Source organism: Vulpes lagopus, chromosome 16, assembly GCF_018345385.1.
Source record: "Vulpes lagopus strain Blue_001 chromosome 16, ASM1834538v1, whole genome shotgun sequence".
Classification (NCBI taxonomy): domain Eukaryota; kingdom Metazoa; phylum Chordata; class Mammalia; order Carnivora; family Canidae; genus Vulpes; species Vulpes lagopus.
The window spans coordinates 58,310,475-58,332,919 of record NC_054839.1 but is presented as its reverse complement, the minus strand read 5'-3'; the positions used below and the strand labels follow the sequence as shown (position 1 = coordinate 58,332,919).

Genomic DNA, 22,445 nt, shown 5'->3' with positions numbered 1-22,445 from the left:
CAGGAGACCAGGGATCGAGTCCCACGTCAGGTCCCTGCTTGGAGCCTGCTTCTCCCTCTCTGTGTCTCTCATGAATAAATAAATAAAATCTTTTATAAATAAATAAATAAATAAATAAATAAATAAATAATAAGGAAAGCATAGGAGAAACCGTGAAGAATGTCGAGCGTAGCTGCCAGTAGGGAGCTGGATATCTTTCATGGTTTCTTCTACGCTTTTGAGCAGTATTTCACTTTTTGATCTTTACATATATTGCTCGTTAAAAATAAAAAAATAATTTTAAAATGCACATAATACATGTAGCCACCTATTCTGCTGACTCTTAGGGACAGGCCAGTGGAGTTTCTTGCCGTATGCTTCCACCTCCACCTCTTACCAAAAGTTTGTAAACTTCTTTTTACTCCAAATCCCAAACTCTGCATTAGAAAGTGCTTGTATTTTAGACCAGAGGTTCCCAACCTCTTTTGGATGCATGAAGATATCTCTTTCTTTAAAAACAGAGACAGTTCTCCAAAAGAAGACTGTCCACTTCGTGAACTATTAAATAAAGTTCATAAAAAATAAAAATAAAAAAGTAAAGAGAGAAGACAGGATAAATAACCAGCGGCTAAGAGCACAGACCTTGGAGCCAGACTCTGTTCAGATCCCAGCTTTGGCGCTTATCGGCTGTAGGATTTGGGGCAAGTCTCTGAATTCCTCTGCCTCTTCAGCTTCGTTATCTGTAACATAGAGATAATAACAATACTCACCTCCAGAAGGTGTTGTGAAAATTCATGGAGTTCATTTTTTTTTAAGTGCTTAGACCAGTGCCTGGCATGTTAAATACGTAAAATTTCACAAGAAGGTAGTACTTACCCTTTTGAATCGATAGATTGGGAAACTACTAAATTCAGAGTTACCTTGAGTTATTTATTAACTATTAAAAATATATACAATATTCCTATCAGTTATATTATAAAATAAGTCGTATTTTCTTTATCACACCAGAACCTGCAGTTTGCCATAGAGTATGCCTGTAGGAAATGCTATTTCTTGTCAGTCTATGGACAACGTTCAATACGCATATGACTTTGTGATGAATCTGAGGAGGTCTGGCATTCAAAGACACATATACTGTCCATCTACTGACCCTCCATGCCTGCAAAGTAGGACCTATAATGGGTCATTTTTAACTGATTAGGGTCCTCCCAGGATTTGTATGTGGAAGCTACACTAATAGGATCTCCCCACTCCCTGCACGGGAATCATGCCCAAGATGAACCTATGAGAAGAAAACCAACACAGACTGCAGTTGAGCCCCTCAGAAACTTAGGAAATTACTGACCAGAGCTGCTGGCAGGTATGCTTGGAATACAAGGGTCATTAGGAAGCTTAAATCTAATGTATTCCATTGTCTGAGAATGAACCATATTTAGAGAAGGGTTTAGCCAAGAGCAGAAGTAGGGAATGGTTGGAAAACCAAAGGTGTCCTCAGGTCTCTTGCACGGTCCGGGGAAGAAGGCTCCCAACCTATGAACACCGATATTCCAATCTCTTTACTACAAACATCCCTATGCTATGGGGATACAAATCCTGATGGTTGCATTTTTTAAAAAATCTATATTCATTTGTTATAATCCAGGTTTACCAAGCCACATTCTGGTGATAATTGGTCTTCCTGTATAAGTTTGTTCACAAGGAAAATTGTGCTTGGCACTAATATTTTTCATCATAAATGAATAAATCAGCATTCTGGATTGTATAGCAGTTGCTATGAATGGTTTTGTTTTGTTTTCGCATGAGTCCCCGAGGAAGTCCTCAAGTCTGGGGACCCAGCAGGAAGCAGGCTAAGCACCTCCAAGAGAACAGGCCAGAGGTCAGGATGATGGAATGAAGGAGATACTCCGAGCTGTTGTCTGTAGGTGACATCTCTCCATCTCATCTTTGAAAATCACAGCTTGGCCCCATAAAGAACCCGCATCCCCAGTACTGTTGCAACTTTGGGTTTTCCTGATAGGGAGAGCTTCCAACTACATTGTTCTCTCCAGGAAAAGTGAGTTGAGGCGGAGTTCGGGCTTTCATTTGGAATCTGTTTTGTATTGATTATTTAAACCATTTTCATACACTACCACTTACCTGCTAGATTTACTCATTCACTTCCAACAGGCATCTTGATCAGTGAGCAAAACACTTCGTTGGGAGATAGATGGTTAGAAAGATGGATTGTGAAACCGTGGAAACAGCCCAAGTGTGTGCGGATGGATGAATGGATAAGCACAATGCGATGGCTATACCTTACGGAATATTGTCCAGCCTTAAAAAGGAGGGAAATTCTGGGATCCCTGGGTGGCGCAGCGGTTTGGCGCCTGCCTTTGGCCCAGGGCGCGATCCTGGAGTCCCGGGATCGAATCCCATGTCGGGCTCCCGGTGCATGGAGCCTGCTTCTCCCTCTGCCTGTGTCTCTGCCTCTCTCTCTCTCTGTATGACTATCATAAAAAAAAAAAAAAAATTAAAAAAAAAAAGGAGGGAAATTCTGACACGTGCTAACACAGGGATGGGAGTGGAGGACATTAGGACATTACACTAAGTGAAATGACACGGTCCCCAAAAGACGAATATTGTATGATTTCATTTATGTGAGGTCCCTAGAGTAGTCAAAATTTGGAGACAGAGGGTAGAACGGTGGCTGTCAGGGGCTGGGGCAGGAAGGAAGGGGGACTTGTTCAGTGGACACAGAGTCCCAGTTCTGCAAGATGGAAAGAGGTAGTGGATGGTGGTGAAAGTAGCATAACCACATGACCATGCTTAAGGCCCCTGACCCCACACTTAGCCGTGGTTACACGGTCCGTTTTAGGTTATGTGTGTTTTACAACCATAAAGAAAAGAGGCCTATGATGGCTCTTGTCCTATGGTGCTTACAACCCCTAGGCGAGGCCAAACAGGAGGGTGGGGCCAGCACTGTAGGGATGCACACTAAAGACCCGTTAATACTGAGACCAGCCCATCTCACAAAGAAACTGATAGAAGGGGGCATCTGGGGGGCTCAGCGGTGGAGCACCTGCCTCTGGCCCAGGTCGTGACCCCAGGTCACGGGTTCGAGTCCTGCATCGGGCTCCCTGCAGGGAGCCTGCTTCTCCCTCTGTAAATAAAATCCTAAAAAAAAGAAAAAAGAAACTGATACAAGGTGTAGGTTGTTATGCAAATTTCCCCACATGCTTTAAACCCCTCCCATTGGTGCTTGAGCCCTGAGCGCCCCAGCCTGCTCCCAGGGCTGCGCAGCGCCGCCGCCCGCAGTGCACCGCCAGGCACGTAGGGGGCGCTGCGGCCCCGCCTCTGCTCCGCGCACCGCCCCCCCCGCCCCGCCTCGGTGGCCCTCACTTCCGCTTCCGGAGCCCGCCTCCTCGCGCCGGGGCCTGCGCAGTCTGCGGCTTCCGGCCCGCGAGCAGCATGGCGGCGGCCTCGGGTGGGGAGAAGGAGAAGGAGCGGCCGGGGGGCGGCGCGGGCGCGGCGGGCGGGAACAGCACGCGGGAGCGGCTGCTGTCTGCGCTGGAGGACCTGGAGGTCTTGTCGAGGTAGCGGCGTCGGGCGGGCGGCCTGGCTGGAGTCGGGAGGCGGCGCTCCGGAGACCGCGGCGGGGTCGTGGCCTCTAGGTCGCAGCCCCGCGGGACCCGGACGTGGCCTCTTCCCCCCGCACCGCCCCCGGGGGACGCTTGACAGCGGCGGGGACCCCGGGACCCCGACACTCGGAGATGGGGGGAGGAGGGACCTGGGGGGGCGCTCGGTGACCTGCAGGGACACCCCGGGACCCGACACTGTGGGAGATGGGGGAGGGGGACGGTGGGGGGCGCTCGGTGACCTGCAGGGACACCCCGGGACCCGACACTGTGGGAGATGGGGGAGGGGGGACCTGGGGGGGCGCTCGGTGACCTGCAGGGACACCCCGGGACCCCGACACTCGGAGATGGGAGAGGGGGGACCTGGGGGGGCGCTCGGTGACCTGCAGGGACACCCCGGGACCTGACCCTGGGAGATGGGGGAGGGGGGACCTGGGGGGGCGCTCGGTGACCTGCAGGGACACCCCGGGACCCGACCCTGGGTGATGGGGGGAGGGGGGACCTGGGGGGGCGCTCGGTGACCTGCAGGGACACCCCGGGACCCGACACTTGGAGATGGGGGGAGGGGGGACCTGGGGGGGCGCTCGGTGACCTGCAGGGACACCCCGGGACCGACACTGTGGGAGATGGGGGAGGAGGGACCTGGGGCAGGGCGCTCGGTGACCTGCAGGGACACCCCGGGACCTGACCCTGGGAGATGGGGGGAGGGGGGACCTGGGGCAGGGCGCTCGGTGACCTGCAGGGACACCCCGGGACAGGACACTTGGAGATGGGGGGAGGGGGGACCTGGGGGGGCGCTCGGTGACCTGCAGGGACACCCCGGGACCTGACCCTGGGAGATGGGGGAGGGGGGACCTGGGGCAGGGCGCTCGGTGACCTGCAGGGACACCCCGGGACCCGACCCTGGGTGATGGGGGGAGGGAGGACCTGGGGGGGCACTCGGTGACCTGCAGGGACACGCCGGACCCCGACACTCGGAGATGGAGGGAGGGAGGACCTCGGGATGGGGGCGCTCTGTGACCTGCCGACCCTGGCACTCAGAGATCGCTGTCACCTATTTCCATGACTGTGTCCCAGCCGCTAGGACCTAGTCAAAGCCGATGCCATCCTTTGCCTACAGAAGCCACTTAACTTGATTTCCGTTCTACTCCTCTTAAAATCCATTTTCCAGGTAGCTTAGCAATTGCTTAAAAACATAAATCGGGTCGTGTCATTTCCGTTTAAAATGATCCAGTCAGTGGGGCGCCTGGGTGGCTCAGTCAGTGGGGCGTCCGCCTTGGGCTCAGGTGGGTGCAGGGTCCTGGGATTGAGGCCTGAGACCAGCTCCCGGTTCAGTGGAATCCGCTTCTCCCTCTGCCTCCCCCTCCATTTTTTTTTCTCTCTCAAAATAAAATCTTTTTAAAAAAGTTAAAATGATCCAGTCGCTTTCCATTGTACCTGGAATGAAATGCTGATTCTTTACCTTGACCTGTGAGGCCCTCACACAGCCTGGGCCGCCCGCCCTCCCGACCCCTGTCCTCATTGTGTATCCTGCTCCTCGGTACCTACTGCTGTGTCCCGGCCACCCTTCCTCAAACCCATCCTTGGGCCCCCGAACCTGGCTTTTCTCACTTACAGAAGCCCTCCCTGACTCCACCAGTGTGAGTGGCCAGACAACTCCCCGACACACTCTAACACTGCTTCAGTTTCTTCCCAGCCCTTCTTCTAACTCTGGTTTGATTTACCTGCTTTCTTGGTTTTTCTCTTCTGTATTATAATTTAAATTCCTTTGTTCACTTTCGTAAGCTAGGCATCCAGAAAGTGCCTGGCACACAGTGGAAACTTGAATGTTTAATCAGTGGGTGAATGAAGACTTTCCATTGCCATATCCACTTTGTTCATTAATTAGCTAGCTAGTTCATGCATAACGGTATGAGAACCTCATAGTGGGGAAGGTTGGGTCCAGGTGGCACCATCCAGAAAAATAGTTTGAGGCTGGCAGTAGGAAGATGGAAGTATGAAGGTGAAAATAGCCTGGCAGCCAGTAGAAGGTACAGGCTTTACTGGGGCTGACTGGCGGTGTCCTGTTGCTAATTGTGCAGCTGTGCCTCTTGCGTAATTTCTGGAGTCCCATCTGTCAGCAAGTTTGAAACTAGTGTATCAGGATATTGCCTGATACATATTTTATACTCCTCTTTATACTAGTTTTCATAAAGGAAAATTGCCATGTCTAGTAAATAAGCATTCCAGAAAGATAGGACTTTATTATACATTAGAATCCCTCTTAGTTGATACCTGTTTGGTTAATTAAAAATTTCAGTTCACATAGAAAATCATTTAAAAAGTGATTCATCCACTCCTTAATTTAGGGGGTTTTCTTGCATAAACCACCCATAATGCCTTGTCCACCAATTTCTAGTGTGTTTCGTTAAAGTGAAATGAGGGGTGCCTGACTGGCTCAGGCAGTAGAGTATGCGACTTGATCTATGGGTTGTGAATTTGAGCCCAGTAGAGTATGCGACTTGATCTATGGGTTGTGAATTTGAGCCCCACCTTGGGCATAGAGATTACTTTAAAAAAAAAAGTAAATAAGAACTTAAATGCTTATCAAGCAGTCTTAGGGTAGACATTTGCTGAATTTTCATGACTTTGCAGTTCTTTGCAGGCAGCTGTTGAGTCTTTCCCAAGTATTCAGCTTAGGTTTTTATGGAAATTACTCTTTTCTGTTGACAGTCATATTTAGTTGGTATTTATGAAATGGATATTTAATATATTTAACTATACTTTTATAAAGTAAAACTTGCATAACTGGATCTGGTAACAGACATAACTGAGTCTTGGTGAGAGAGTACCGCGTAGCTGACGAGCGCCCAAGCGCACGGTCACTGGGCAGGGGCTGTGAATACTCAGCATGCTGTGGGTGCCATGAATCCAGCAAGTCAGTTAGGTAGAGATCAGTTAATAAAGCTTCTGTTGTATTTATTTTGCAAGGATGTTTTTGTTTTTCTTTTTTAGAGAACTTATAGAAATGCTGGCAATTTCAAGAAACCAAAAGTTGTTGCCGCCTGATGAGGAAAACCAGGTAAGTGGCTTCTTTTTATATTACAAACAAGAAATCCCCATTATTTGTGCAATTTCCCTATTTACATTTACTTTGTGTGAGAACAGGAAGATTGGATTCTGTTAAATTATAGATTACAATTTTTAAATTGATACTTTCTTCAAATCACTTACATAGGGTAACACTGCTTGAGAAGAAAAAAGGTCTAAAGGTTTAGCAGTATTGTTTTTTCTTCTAGTTACACATTTATTCGTTTTTGTCTTTTGAATTAACCAACTAATAAACTCGTTAAATGGAGGTTAAAACAATATTTGAAATAAAAAAAGTTAATGCTGTCATAAACTAACCTTTTATTATATAGACCTGGTTCCCCTAATGCAACTTGAGAATTAATAGAAATTAAAGAGCATACAACTGTTAACAGAAGTTATTTTGTGGAGGTTAAATTTATATGTTTTTATTTTCTTTATTCCTTTCTGTGCTTTATAATTTTCTACGGTGAGATTTTTTTCCTGATCCAAAACCTTTTTTTAAATTAATTAATTTGTATTATTTATTTACTCTTGAGAGACACAGGCAGAGGGAGAAGCAGGCCCTCTGTGGGGAGCCCGATGTGGGACTTGATCCCAGGGACCCCGGGATCATGGCCTGAGCTGAAGGCACATGCTCAGCCACTAAGCCACCCAGGCATGATCCAAAAACTTTTTAAAGTTAAGAGGGCAAATGTCATTTTATGTGTTTTCTACTGTAATTAAAAAAAAAAAAAAGTTTTTTTAAAAGAAAACAGCTGGGAAAGATTAACCTTTTTAATAACAGGAGACATCTCATAGATCTCTTCTCCCTCCTCTCTGCCCTATTATCTTAGTTTTATTTTATGATATGTTTTGAGGGCAGAGAAATTCAATTGATAATAGAGAAGTATCATAAAATTTGTTTTCTTCAAGGATTAATCCCTTCAGGTGGAGAGGGGTAATTAGATACGCTACAAGTAGTAAAAGCTGGGACTTTTGGGGAGATTAAAGTTGTTTTTTGTATGTTTGTTTTTAGGAAAAGCTTATAGAGAAAAATGCTAATAGAGGAATGCCAGTCTCAGATACTTTATTGATAAATACATGTAAAATTAAGTGAGTACTTACTACAAAATGAAATGCAGGTTTAGACTTTACTTCCCAGGCACACAGATTATTCAATAGGTCATAACCAAGACCTGCCTGGTCAGCACTAACTTTTCTTATACTTTTTAAGGACTAGCAGTTCTGTCCCTAAAAAATAACAGTACCTTGTCACATAAAGTTTTTTTTTTTTTTTTAAATCTTTATTTATTTATGATAGTCACAGAGAGAGAGAGACAGAGACACAGGCAGAGGGAGAAGCAGGCTCCATGCACCGGGAGCCCGATGTGGGATTCGATCCCGGGTCTCCAGGATCGCGCCCTGGGCCAAAGGCAGGCGCCAAACCGCTGCGCCACCCAGGGATCCCTCACATAAAGTTGTTGTGAGGATTTACGATACTGCATGTTAAGTACAAATAAGGAGAGCTCAGTAATGGATAATTGTCATCGTCACTACCCAGGGAAAGAATTAAACTTTATACTTAGTGCTGTGAATTCCTGTATAATTTACAATGAAAGTACTAAATATTAGTTTGGATGTGCCCATATGAAAATTTATTTTTGGAAATTGCTCTTTTTTTTAAACCATCTTCATCATCAAACAATAGTATGCATGACATCACAGGTCTAATATAAGTTATGTATTTTCTTGAACATAATAGCAAAAATGTGCAACTGTAAAAGTTTTTTTAAGTATCATACATTTATCATAATAGTATTTCTGCAATCAGCTTAACTCTGAGACAGCCATAATGAAGCATTTACTTAATTATATTGTCAAGTTTCCTTATATAGTTTAATATTTTACTCATTTATTTGCTGTTCTAGTTGATTATATACAATTTTGTGACTTTAAAAATGTACATTTTGTCATGTCTTTGCATCGTGTTTAGCACTTGGGGTTTTTAATTTTTTTTCTATTTTTATTGAGATAACAGTAGAAATACAACATCGCATTAGTTTAAGATATGCGACAATGATACATGTATGTATTGTGAAATGATTATCACAGTAAGTTTAGTTAATTTACGTTACCTCACATACTTAAAATTTTTTTTTCTTAAGAACTTTTAAGAAGATGTCAGGGAAACTGTGGCACCTTTTCATGTACCTGTTGGTGATTTGGGTGCCTTTGGAAAAATTTCTATTCTGTTTCTCTGTACATTTTTAAGAACTTTCTTGAAGTTGCTAAAATTTACTGTCTTAGCAACTTTCAAATATACAATGCAGTATTGTTAACTGTACTCACCGTTTCTGTACATTACATCTCCGGAACTTATCTTATAGCTGGAAGTTTGTACCTTTTGATCATCTTCACCCATTTTGCCCTGGCAACCACCAATCTGATTTCTTATTCTTTGAATTTGGCTCTTTTAGATTCCACATGTAAGTGAGATTATGCAGTATTTGCTTTTCTCTGTCTGGCTTACTTGACTTAATATAATGGCCTGAGGGTTCATCCATGTTGTCACAAATGGCAAGATTTCATTCTTTTTTATGGCTGAATAATATTTCTGTGTGTGTGTGTGTGTGTGTGTGTGTGTGTATACATTCCACATTTTCTACTAGTTCGAAGGGATACAGGTACCCAGTGTTTTTAGCAGTATTATCAGCAATAGCCAAATTATGGGAAAGCCCAAATGTTCATCAGCTAATGAATGGGTAAAGAAGAGGTGGTATATAGAGGTGCTTACACACACACACACACACACACACACACTAGAATATTACTCATAAAAAAATAATGAAATCCTGCCATTTGCAGCAGTGTGGATGGAGCTACAGAGTATTAGGCTAAGTGAAATAAGTCAGAAAAAGACAAATACCATATAATTTCATTCATGTGGAATTTAAGAAACAAAACAAGTGATCATAGGGGAAAAAAGAGAGAGGGAAATCAAGAAACAGACTCTTAACTATAGAGAACAAATTGATGGTTACCAGAGGGGAGGTGTGTAGGAGAATGGGTGAATATAGGTGATGGGGACTAAGGAGTGTACTTGTGATCAGCGAGTATGATGTATGATTGTACACTTGAAACTAATATTACACTGTATTGCTACTAACTGGAATTTAAATAAGAACTAAAAAAAAAAAAATACCACATTTTCTTTATCCATCCATATATTGATAGATTGTTAGTTTGCTTTCAGTCCTGGCTATTGTAAATAATGCAGCAGTGAACACACGGGTGTAAAGATGTTTTTGAGATGATAATTTCATTTTCTTCAGATAGGTACCCAGAAGTGAAATTGCTAGATCATATGGTAGTTCTATTTTAAAATTTTTAAGTAACTTCCATACTGTTTTCCATGGTGGTTGCACTAGTTAACATTCCTACCATCAGTGCACGAGGGTTCCCTTTTCTCCACATCCTCACCAACACTTACCTCTTGTTTTTTTGATTACAGCCTTTGTAACTGGTATAAGGTGATACCCAATTGTGGTTTTGATTTGCATTTCCCTGATAAGTTAGTGATGTTGAGCACCATTGCATGTACCTCATTTGTATGTCTTTGGAAAAATGTTCAGTTTCTTTGCCCATTTTTGATCAGACTATTTGTTTTGTACAAAATTTTTTTTTTGTACAAATTTTTTAAAGTTCCTGGTGTCATCTAAAATAATCTCAAATACCAAAATTGGAGGGAACCTCCATTACATTATATTTTTAAGGATAAACTTTAAAATTTTTATTTTTACCGGGAAATGAATAAACCTCATTTTGGCATATTGGAAGTTCTGAAGACTTGTTTTGTATGAAAGAATAGCATATAATCAGAAAAAAAAGTTTTGATACTAATTTGTTTTCTAAAATAATCATAGGCTATTTTTATTCTTAACATTGATTAGAGTAATACATTGAAGGTGCTAAAATTTTATAGCCTGGCCAATTCACATGTAGAGTCTTTGTTTCATTGGAATGTCATTTTTCAGTATTCTGCTGTCTGCTTTAATCAACTGTTACCTGATAGGTCCTGGAGTTGTTAATTCACAGAGATGGGGAATTTCAAGAACTGATGAAGTTGGCACTTAATCAGGGAAAAATCCATCATGAAATGCAAGTTTTAGAAAAGGAAGTGGAGAAGAGGGACAGTGATATTCAGCAACTACAGAAACAGCTAAAGGAAGCAGAGCAAATACTGGTAAGTTGATAGAAGGAAGATAAAAAGGGATATTGTTTAATCTGTTTCTGAAAAAGAAAGCTATTTTAAAGTTTATTTAGATTTCCACAGGACTGGATTAATAGAACTGGGAACTTGTACTTTTATCCTGTCCTGTTAGAAGTTTTCAGTTATTAGTAGCCTAAATCTTTACTTCAGCTTTAAAAATATTTTGAAATCAGTAGAAATATGTACCAATTTTAAAAATTGATTAAAATTTATATTAACTGGGACACCTGGGTGGCTCAGTGGTTGAGCTTCTGCCTTCGGCTCAGGTCGTGGTCCCAGGGTCCTGGGATTGAGTCCCACATCGGGCTCCCTGCGGGGAGCCTGCTTCTCCTTCTGCCTGTGTCTCTGCCTCTCTGTCTCTGTATCTCTCAGGAATAAATCAATGAACTCTTAAAAAAAAAAGTTTATAATAACTTATTTAGTCTTCCATTCTAAACTAGGTGGAATTTAGGCATGTGTCAACTACTGTAGTTTTGGGTTTGTTTTTTTTTTTTTCTTGCTCTTGGCTACTATTTAAAAAAAAAAAAACAATTTCTTTGCTGTTATTTGCCCAGTTTGTTTCACTAAATACTGACTAATGAAATTGTTATATGGTGGTATCACAGCAGTAGCTGAGTCTGAGTCTCAAATGGAGCAGATATTGCTGGAATCCTTGTCCCTAATGAATCTTCCAAATGTGTCACAATGGGCTTTAGTAAATAGAAACCTCAGAGGTTCAGGATACTTTAACCACTCCTGCTGAAGAAATGACCCCAAGTAAATGCTTTTTAAAAAATATATAATGAAATCTATTTTCCATTAGGAAAGTAATATTTGCCAAAAGATATTCAGAAAATAGAGAAAAGTAGAAAGAAGAGGAAAACATTGTCTTTAGTCCCTCTGTTCAGATTACCATTATTCTTAGTTTTGTGCATTTCATTTCAGTGCCAGATGTATTTTTTTTTAAATTTTCCTGTAGGCTTATAGTTGATTTTTAAATTGAAGTCTGATTGACACACGGTGTTACAGAGGTTTCAGGTATACAAACTTTTTTTTTTCAGAAGTTTTCATTTTTTAGGTCATAATTAGTAGGATACTAACCGGCTTTCTATTACTGTTTATTAAAACTTAAGTGTTTTTCATATATACTTTGTTTAGTTTTCCAACTTTCTGTTATAAAGAATGCTTTGAGTATCATTGCAAAAAAGTTCTTTTTCTCTTCTGCATTTCAGATTGTATTCTTTAGATTTGATTTCCAAAAATGTAATTATTGAATTAAAGACAGTTAATTCAAGGACCATAAAAAGACGGAATTTTATGACTTAGGTATAGCAACTATCATTTATTGGGCACTTGTGCATCAGGCCTTGTGCTTATTTGCAATTTACATGTATTATCTCAGTCTTCTTAACAGTTACTCTAGGTTAGTATTTTACAGATGAAGAAACCCAAGATTTTAAATTTTTTAAATTAACGACTTTGCCCAGGAAGAGTGAAAAGTAGAGAGATGGAACTTAAACCTAGTTCTCTCTGACTCCATATTCTTAACTACTGTTCTAGTTGAGGATGCATATACTAGCTTAACTTAATTTTACCCTTTAATGGAGCAGGTTTGAGGGGGGAACTTGGGGATGTTTTCATTATAGCAATCATTAAGCATGGAGGTAATGGTATCATATAAGTGAGTAAGACTGTCAATCCAAGAATGTATCTTGAAATTAGAAAAAAAAAATATTTTGGTATTTTTTCTTTGAATAAGAAGAGATAAATGCAAGAATAGGATGTTTTATGAGTCATATGTGATCTGGTTATCTTATGCATATCTATGATAGAAGGCATAAAGAAATGTTAGTAAACAATCTAATTTATACTTTATTTCTAACAACTAATGAATGAAGACTGATTCATGAATACATATTTCTTTTATTAACCAACTGATATAAATGATTCCCAAGTGGTGTTTCAGAATATTGCAAATAAATTATGGGGATTTCCAAATTTTGCATATTGTTCCTGTGGGATTAATCATTTTGTGAATGAAGGTAAACATTCTGCTTGATAAAGTTAAGAATAAACCATATTTCTTTTTTTAATGTTCAAATTAGGCAACAGCTGTTTACCAAGCAAAAGAAAAACTCAAATCAATAGAAAAAGCAAGAAAAGGTTAGTACTATTGGGAACATGAATGACTTTCTGTGTAAAATCCAAGTTTTGGTTTCAAGAAATGGATGAGAGTATTACTGGTAATCATTTGTTGCTATTGAAATGATTCCAATAAATTTTTATTGTAAAGTGTCTGCTAGGCTCTAGTACTATATGCTATGTATTGTTAGGGAGATATACCTTTTTCAGGTTCTGAGAAGCAATAATATAAGGGAAGTTATGGCTTTGTATCTGAATGTGCAGTAGACAGGTTTATAAAGTTGTTGGGAGAAAGGAAGAGAACTGCAAGCTGGAAGCAAGTGGCATGTGAGTTGGATCTTAAAAGACAGGATAGAGAGTGAAAGAAAATGTGCAGTGGGCGACTGAAGTGAAACGAGAGTGTCCTGAAGTCAGAAGTAGATGTGGCTTTGGGATGTGTGCACATTTAACGGTGCAACCCCAGCATGCCTTCTTTTTTCTTTTTTTTTTTAAGATTTTATTTATTTATTCATGAGAAACACACACAGAGAGAGGCAGAGATACAGGCAGAGGGAGAAGCAGGCTCCAGGCAGGGAGCCCGACGTGGGACTTGATCCTGGGACTCCCGGATCACGCCCCGGGCCAAAGGCAGGCGCTAAACCGCTGAGCCACCCAGGGATCTCCCTGGTTTGTAGATTATTTACCTATAATCACCTCAGAGTTATCTAACTTTCCTCCTCTTTTCCTGTTTCAGATAACCACTGTTAATGTTTAGTGTGTGTCCATTTTTTAGGTGTTTAATGCAAATACATATATGTACATATATTCTAAAAAACCAGGTCATGCTGTACGTAGTATTTAGCAGCTTACTTTTTTTTTTTTTTTAAGATTTTTTTGAGTGGGGGGAGAGAGCACAAGGAGTGGGGAGGGGTAGAAGGAGAAGCAGACCCACTGAGCAGGGAGCCCAGTGTGAGACACCATCACAGGGCCCTGGGATCACGACCTGAATCAAAGGCAAATGGTTAACCAGCTGAGCCACCCAGGCATCCAGCAGCTTAGTTTTTAAATCTAATGAGTATATTGTGGACATGTTTCTACTTGGGTCTACTTCTATCCTTAGGGTCATGTTAAGTCACAATTGAGTGGTGTAGTATGAGCTGCTGCTTTAATAGCTAAGCTGTCCATGCAAGACAAAACATCCTTTCCTGTGTCTTATTTGTGTTCACTGTTGCTTCCAGAACAGTATGAATGTTTAATGGTAGTTAGTAATCAAGGTCAGTGGGCATTATCATGCTCATGTCCCAAATATGATACTTTATCAGCTGTATTTTCTAGATGTCTTGTTCTTTAGTTGGGAAATCTTATATGATTTAACAATATACATATTAGTTTTTATTAGGGAAGGTAGGTAACTCAGATTATCCTATTTTCAGGTAATTTAAAATTTAGTAAGTGACTTGTAAGTTACTAGACTAACATGTTACTCTCTCTTCTTGGCTCAGGTGCCATCTCCTCTGAAGAAATAATTAAGTATGCACATCGAATAAGTGCAAGTAATGCTGTGTGTGCTCCACTGACCTGGGTTCCAGGTAAAAATACTTCTCTTTTTATTAGGCATATATAGTCTTGAAAATTCTTAGGTAACTATACTCAAAAATAGGAAAAAAGATTTAAATATAGGATATATTTATCCTTAGAAACATCCTCCGTATTATTTTCATATCTTTAATATCTTACAAGTAATAATTTGGGTTATGGGTTTATCAGTTTGGTTTTCTGCAAAGCTTTTGCCATAGAGACTGTGTTTTTGTCCTTTTTAAAGAAAAATCATAAATTGATATTTAAAAGTACCAGATGATATGTAATGATTCTAAGCTGTAGATTTATATGTCTGTAATACCCAGGCTGGCCAGAAGCCCACTTCTTAGAACCATTGGGATTTCGTCAAGGGTTCTAGCCTTGGAAACGAGACAGTCCCAGCTCTTCAGTGATACAGTGAAGCACTGAGTGCTCACAAACACATGGGACTGGAAAGAGCTGGAATAATTAAAAACAGCAAAAAAGGGTAACAAACTACAACATACATTGACAGCACATAAGACAGGGACCTGCGGTAGAGCAGCAATCTTCTGGGAGGAGTGGGAGAGTATCTCAGCATCAGAATCTCATGATGGTGGCATTTCACCATACTAAAAAACACTAACAGATTAACTGCAGTTTTGGAGGTGAGTGATCTGGAGTAAGAGATATTACTAAAAAGTTGGTCCAAATCTGCCAAGTTTTCATTATCCCAAAACTATCATGATTAGAAATGAAAGCTCCTGATAAACCTCCACTGGAAAATTCTAGGAATTAATCTCTAAATGACAGGATCAAAGAGGTTGATTAGAAAAAGTTTTAATTTAGGTAGTCCTTCAAATAAGCAGTCCTTTCTGTCTTGTAAAAAAAAAAAAAAAAAAAGCACCATATATTTATTCTCCTTCAGAGTATGTATCATTTGTTCTTACTAGGAAATGTGGGTAACTTAGAAGACTCAAGATCATTATTATTTTCTTAATTTGTCATCTAGAATTGCTAAAATGACTTTTTTTTTGTATAGAGAATAGTATATTTCTGTGCAGATTCAGAGAAGAAATGCATGTATTTTTAAGTTTAATATATTATGCTCTTAATCACAATTGATAAGATGACCTTCCTGTATGAAAATTGAAAATATATTTTTGAGTTTTTCAAAGAGAACCAAGGAAAATCAGTACTTCAGAGAAGGTATTGCTGCTTATTTTGCATAAGATTCAATTAAAAGCAGTCTTTTTTTAGGGGACCCACGGAGACCATACCCAACTGATTTAGAGATGAGAAGTGGATTATTGGGTCAAATGAACAATCCTTCCACGAATGGTGTAAATGGTCATTTACCAGGGGATGCACTTGCAGCAGGCAGATTGCCAGGTAATACTAATCAGGATGGGGTTTTCAGACACACCAAAGTTTTTAAGACATGACTGTCTGGCTGTTGAACAAGTTTGAGAGTCTAGACCCAACTCGTTTTAATAGCTAGGTCTTTTGCCAATTATCCTGCTCTGTAGATCAAAAACTGTTCTAGTTGGAGTTTATGAAATTAGAATAAATTGATTTCTCTCTCATTTATTGATAGTTTGCCTTGGCATTAGGCCTTTAATTATTAAAATCTAAACAGCTTTTTAAATAAAATTGTGAAATATACTGTACCAACAGAATAAGAAAAATAAATGTTCATTTTAAAGAATACAAAGTGAACTCACTCTTGAAAAACTCCCAAGTTAACGAAACGAGTAACAACTTTTTACTTTTGAATAACTAAATAGCACTTCTGTGAGACTTGGGCTGTTCTGAATTTCAGCCTTCCTCAATTTTACATGTAGTTTTGCGTTATTACATTTATTTTATGTTTCTCACCTTTTATCTTCTGTAGGTGACTTGTTTTGGTTTGGTAGAACATTTAAAAAGTTTTTTAAAATTGCTTAAAGGACAAACAGAACTCACTGTGCATTAGTTTCCTGTGATATCTTTGCCTTTTTCTCATTTGGGTTATTCCATATCCTGCCAGTCACAGGCCAGTCAGGAGGCAGAAACCACATAGTAATACGAACAAGGAAAATTTAAAGAAAACTTGGTACTGACTACTACTAAAGGGTAAAGAGAGCTGTTTTTAAAAAATAGAGCACTAATAGATGCGGGAAGCAGCTGTGGCCCAAGGGACGGCAGAGAGGCTGGATGGGGTGTTCCCAGGCTGCAGCTGGCAGGCAGGGATCCATCCACCAGCTTTCAGGTTCTTGGGAGCCCGGCTGGGAAGCCGCCTTGAGGGTGAGGGTGAGACTTCAACGCCCCTGAAACTTGCGAGGGAGTGAGCACCGCTTGAGGTGCTTGATGTCCCTGCGCAGCCGGCACCACAGGCCTCAGAAGGAAAACTACGGATCCCTAGGCCTGGTCCCCTTGCACAGTCCCTCCAGTGCCCTCTGCTGACGAAGATTAACATGATGGCTGCTGGCAAAGGAGAAACGTTTTCAGGGTCCAGGGAGCAGAGTGGATTCAAAGCTTAGGCAGTTTAAACTTGTAATACTTAGTATAGCACATGTTAGCTATTTAAAATGTGTAGAGACGTAATACATATCTGTGTGTAGTTTACATCGGCATGTATAAGACACATTTGATGGGTCATTGAGAACGTCTTGCAAAAGAAAAATTAGGTCAGCTGATTATATAAAGTTACCTAGATGGAAGCATGATTTTTAAAAAAATAAAACACAGGTTCTGGTTATTAAACACCATGCTTTTTCTTGACAACTTTGATCTTCATTAATTTTGCCAAATGTATGTTTTGATTCCTGGCCTTAAAAAAATACTGGCTTCAGATTCTGTGCATGAAGGGAAGTGTAGTTAAGTAGTAAATTAATTACTGGTAGAAGTGTTGTTACATATGCTTCTTTGTTTTCTCCAGATGTCCTTGCTCCGCAGTACCCATGGCAGTCAAATGACATGTCAATGAATATGTTACCACCAAATCACAGTAATGACTTCTTGTTGGAACCTCCGGGGCATAATAAAGAAAATGAAGATGATGTAGAAGTTATGTCAACAGACTCCTCGAGCAGTAGCAGTGACTCTGATTAAAAACATAAAAGACACAATTCATACAGAATTGAATACCATGGGGAGCACTTGGGTGGCTCGGCTGAGCGTCAGACTCTTGATTTTGGCTCAGGTCGTGATCTCAGGGTTGTGAGGTTGAGCCCCGTATCTGGCTCTGTGCTGGGCATGGAGTCTGCTGAAGATTCTCTGAAGATTCCCCCTGCCTCTCTCCCTCTCTAAAAACCAAACAAAACAGAATCGAATGCTGTGGAATTCTATTTCTAAAACTATTGTAAACCTGTAAAAAAAATAGCCGGGTAATACTGGCTATAGTGGAATGGTGCGGCCCATCAAGAATCACTGGACTTTTCTTTTAAAAGCCAAAAATCATGGTTTCAGTTCTAAACCACTAAATGAATATTTAAAGAATAATCAAAATTTATTGTTGGGAAAAAAATTACCCAGTGCTGTTCTATGCCGTTATATTCCAGTTATGTTGGACTTGGACATAGTAGGTCTGGAAATACACGTTGAGGGAAGTGACCGCTGTACATACACTAATCAGCCCCTGGAATTAGAAAAGCATTTTAAATAAGGGCAGTGGATCACTGAATGTCTATCGTATCTCAGAGTAACAAAACCCTCATTTTAAAGTGAAGGCTGGTAGCTTTGGTCACAGTAACGGGGGAAATTGTCTCAATTTGTACTATCTGTAATTATTGTAAGTTTTGTAAATAAACTCTTTTGTTTGTACTCCGTATGCTTTTTTCTTTTAATTGAAATATGTCATCAGTGAAAGTAAATTATTTCTGTAAATCCAGTTGCATTTTATATGCACTAAAGTAGAATTCGGGAGTGTGAATGAACATGATGTACTGCATACAGCTGAACTCGTAGTCGCAACTGGTAGGTCTCACAAAGGCCCATACTGACCTTAGAAGAAATACAATGAAGTTGGTTCTTGTGGGTTTTTTTTTTCCATTAGTCTTCCCACTCGTTTTTTGTAGTTTTTTTAATAATTTTAAAAAGCTTACATAATAATGTCTGATCTTAATGACATTGTCTGAAAGGTTTTAGAATGGGAAGCATACCTCTTGCCTTCACCTTCCGTTTCACTGCAGTTCCCAGAAGGAATCACTTAACCACTTTTAACTTCTAATGGTTAACCTCCATGTTTAAATAATATGCTTTTACAGCTACATTTTAGTGTACTTTTAAATTTTTTTTCAGATTGCAAAAGCAACAACATCCATAGTGGAGCATTTAGCAAATAGAGTGAATTACATAGGAGAAAATGAAACTAGCATTCTACCAAGAGATCCTGTCAACATTTTGGGGTAGGTTTTTTGATCTGTTTTAAAGAGCCCCATGTATACACTTTTTTACATGAGAATGTGTATTTCCTGAGATGCTGTAATAGTTTTTAATAATCTACATCCTTGCAACTCTTTGTCCTTTTTAGTATTTAAATGGACCTGTAGAAAAACATTTGTCTTCCAACTTCAGCAATTATCCTGGAAACGAAATTACATTTTTAGATTGGAATCTTGAATAATACAAGGAACAGAGTGTGAGTGTCCTGGTTTGGGATTCTAACAAAGTATAAATTCTCTCAGTTCAATGTCTTTACTTTTGTTTTAATGTGGATTCATCGGCATGCCACAGTCACTGGTATGTGGCGTGGTAAAATATTGGTTGCCTAATTAAAAAATATACGTGTATATATACTACAGCCAAGGAAAAGGAGGTGGGAAGGAGCGAGCCGAAACGAGGCAAAATCAGTGCTTTTCTGAGTGTAGGGTATATGGAAGTTCACTGTACTATTTTCTGCTTCTGGTATGTTTGAAAATTTTTCATGTTAACTTTTTGTTTTCTGCATGAAGTGTTAATTCTATTCCAATTTCATTCTGTTTTAAAATGCCAAGGAAAGGGAAAAGCTTGGACTCTTCGGTAAGATGGCTTTGATGCTGCCGAAGCTCCACTTCAGGGATGGCAGGCATGGAAGGTGTGTGGGAACCCACGATAGCAAACATTGGTTGTTTCGGGTCCAGTTCCTTAAGCCCTGATACTTAGGCCACCTGTTGGGTCAGTCTGTTAGGTGAGCTCTAACAAAAGAACAGACTCCGGTCTTGAGCAGGAATTTTCAGAGTTCTGGATTTTAGAAGTCCCAAGATCAGGGTGTTGGGAGGTTTGGCAAGTCTCGTGGCTTGCCGCCTTGCCGTGTCCTCACATGACATTTTCTCTGCACACATGCCACCCCCTCCCCAGTCCTAGTGTCTCTGTGGATCCAAATTTTCTAGACTGTAGGCAGACTGGATTAGGGTTCACCCTCATGGCCTCATTTTAGTTTAGTCATCCCTTTAAAGACCTTATCTCCAAATGCAGTCACATTCTGAGGTATTGGGGTTTAGGCCTTCCACACTGGAATTTTGGGTTCTGATACCAGTCCCAACGTGTGTGGTGGGAGGGGGTGGTTCCCTGCACCCCCAACAACAAGCAATCTGGACAACAGCAAGAGGCCCTACAATTCAGTTCTGATACTACCTGGCTATAGGATCTGGTTCCTCCCTCCACTTGGCCAAGCTGGTGATGCCAGTCGCATGCCCAGGTTGTCATTACCTGTATTTCTGACTGACTGGCTATAAATCCGAACTTCCCCGCACTCCTTCCTGAGGTTTGATTAATGTGCTAGAATGGCCCACAGGACTCAGGAAAGCTAAATTTACACACTAGATTACTGATTTGTTATAAAAGGATACAAGTCAGCAACATCCAGATGGTCAGGATGAACTGGGCAAGAATAGGGAACGAGCTGAGCTTCCATGCCCTCCCCAGGCATGCCACCCTCCCCAGATCGCCAACCCAGAACTCTCTGATCTCTGCCCTTCCGGGTTTTTATGATTACGTTGTTGTCCTTTGGTGATTACTTCAGCCCGTAGGCCCCTCTCCTCTGCAGAGGAGGTGTGCAAGGCCCGATCCTCTAATCACCCTACTCACTTAGGTGGCTCCATTGGCAACCAGCCTTCATTCTGGGCCCTTTCCCAAAGCCGCATTAACGAAAGACACTTTTTTATCACTCTCCATACTGCGGAAATTACAAGGGTTTTGGAAGCTTTAAGCCAGGAACTGTGGACAAAAGCCAAATAGATCTATGAGAAATTCAGATGACCAAAGTCACAATATTGTATGGGGACACAGATCGGCCCATCACATCACCCAGGGGACTGGATAAGCTTTATGAAGTAAATGTTTAATGGTCTGGTAACGTATTTGCTTTTTTAATCTTACATTCAATTTGGCATATGTGAGGTCCTTTCTAAGGTCCCTTGCATAATCAATACATACATAAACTTAAGACCATTTTACTGAATTTGGTTAGTATTTTCAATGAACTATTTTGTTGTATCATCATTTTAACACAAATTTTTTTTCCAGCAGTTTGTATGAGACAAAACCTTTGGCCAGCATGTATCTCCCTAATTATAACATTTACCTGGTAAAATGATTTTCTTTGTAACAATTGACTTCAAGACCATTTAAGTGAATTCAGTTGCCACAAAATGGGTACTTTTATTTCTTAAATAACCACATTGTCTTCTAAATCTTTTGCTGAAATCTCCCTTTTAAATGTCTTAGCTACTTTACTTTCTAAGGAACTTGCTGGTTGCCTGCTGACTGGAGATCCGGGTGAGGCCTTCCACCCAGTTTGAGCATCAGACCCTAAAGCCTTTCGGGACCCATCTAAGACTATTAGCATTAGTGATCATGCGGAACAGATTTCCACTAGGTTCACCTCCCAGTGACAGGTGCTGCCTGCTGTATCGAAGGCCTCCTAGGCCGACGTGGGGTCAGTGAGAAGCAATATTTGCCGTTCACAGTGTCGATCTTGAGCCCCCGTAGCTCAGTCCCCCTCCCCTTTATCCCTTTCCTTCCTCACGTGTTTGAGCATCTTCCAAGTGCTGAGGGTACAGCGAGGAATAAGACAGAGAGGCTGCAGGGCAGGGGAGGGCCAGATAATACGCACAGGACCCAAACACCAAGACAAATCCAAATAGTGGCAAGCACAATAAAACACAGGGACAGTTCAAAACTTCAACATTTATTGCAACAATGTGACTTCTAAGAAGGTAAAAACAAAACAAAACAAACAAAAACTTCCCAAGAGTTGTGGCATGGAGCAGGGTCTTCAAAAATCAATAAATACACAAATGAGTGTTAATTTAAAGACATTAGTATCAAAGACATCATGACCAAAAATGTCATAATCGAACACTTGGTTCTCCTGAGGTACAATCCAAAGTTTGCATCAATTTTTTATTATCTTTTTTAAAGACTTATTTATCAGAGAGAAAGAGAGAGAACGAGCAGGGGGGAGGGGCAGAGCGAGAGGGAGAGAGAATCTCAAGCAGATTCTGTGCTGCGCACAAGGAGCCTGACACTGGGCCCAGTCCCACGAGCCTGAGACCACGACCTGAACAGAAACTGAGTCAGATGCTCGACCAACTGTGCCACCCGGGCGCCTCAAAAGTTTGCATAAATTTTTAAACACTCCCCCCCCTCCCCCCCAAAAATGTCATGCTTTTGGATTGCTGCTTTTTCTGTACTGGAAAGTTCACTCCTTGATCCTGACGCAAGTATCTGAGACTCACATACATGGGACCCTGGTTAAAGTGAGCGTGTCCGACGTGGGAGCAGAAAGCTTTCCCCTTCTTCTAGGTTCTTTGGCTGGTCTAATAGATAAATCGACATGGAGTCACAGGAGGAGAAATCTAATTTTGTATATACGGGAGCCCATACGAATACGAAAATCAACGAAGTGCCCG

The 22,445-nt window shown here is 41.0% G+C and overlaps 1 protein-coding gene across 1 annotated transcript; it reads left to right on the top strand.

Moving 5' to 3' along the window:
- The first annotated feature begins 3,404 nt into the window (after positions 1-3,404).
- Positions 3,405-18,375, top strand: MED4 (mediator complex subunit 4). Its single transcript, XM_041731348.1, has 7 exons — positions 3,405-3,551; positions 6,588-6,654; positions 10,717-10,887; positions 12,999-13,056; positions 14,517-14,603; positions 15,832-15,963; positions 17,492-18,375. The coding sequence occupies exons 1-7, from the start codon at positions 3,427-3,429 to the stop codon at positions 17,662-17,664; spliced, it is 813 nt and encodes a 270-aa protein (XP_041587282.1). The 5' UTR covers positions 3,405-3,426; the 3' UTR covers positions 17,665-18,375.
- The last annotated feature ends 4,070 nt before the right edge of the window (positions 18,376-22,445 follow it).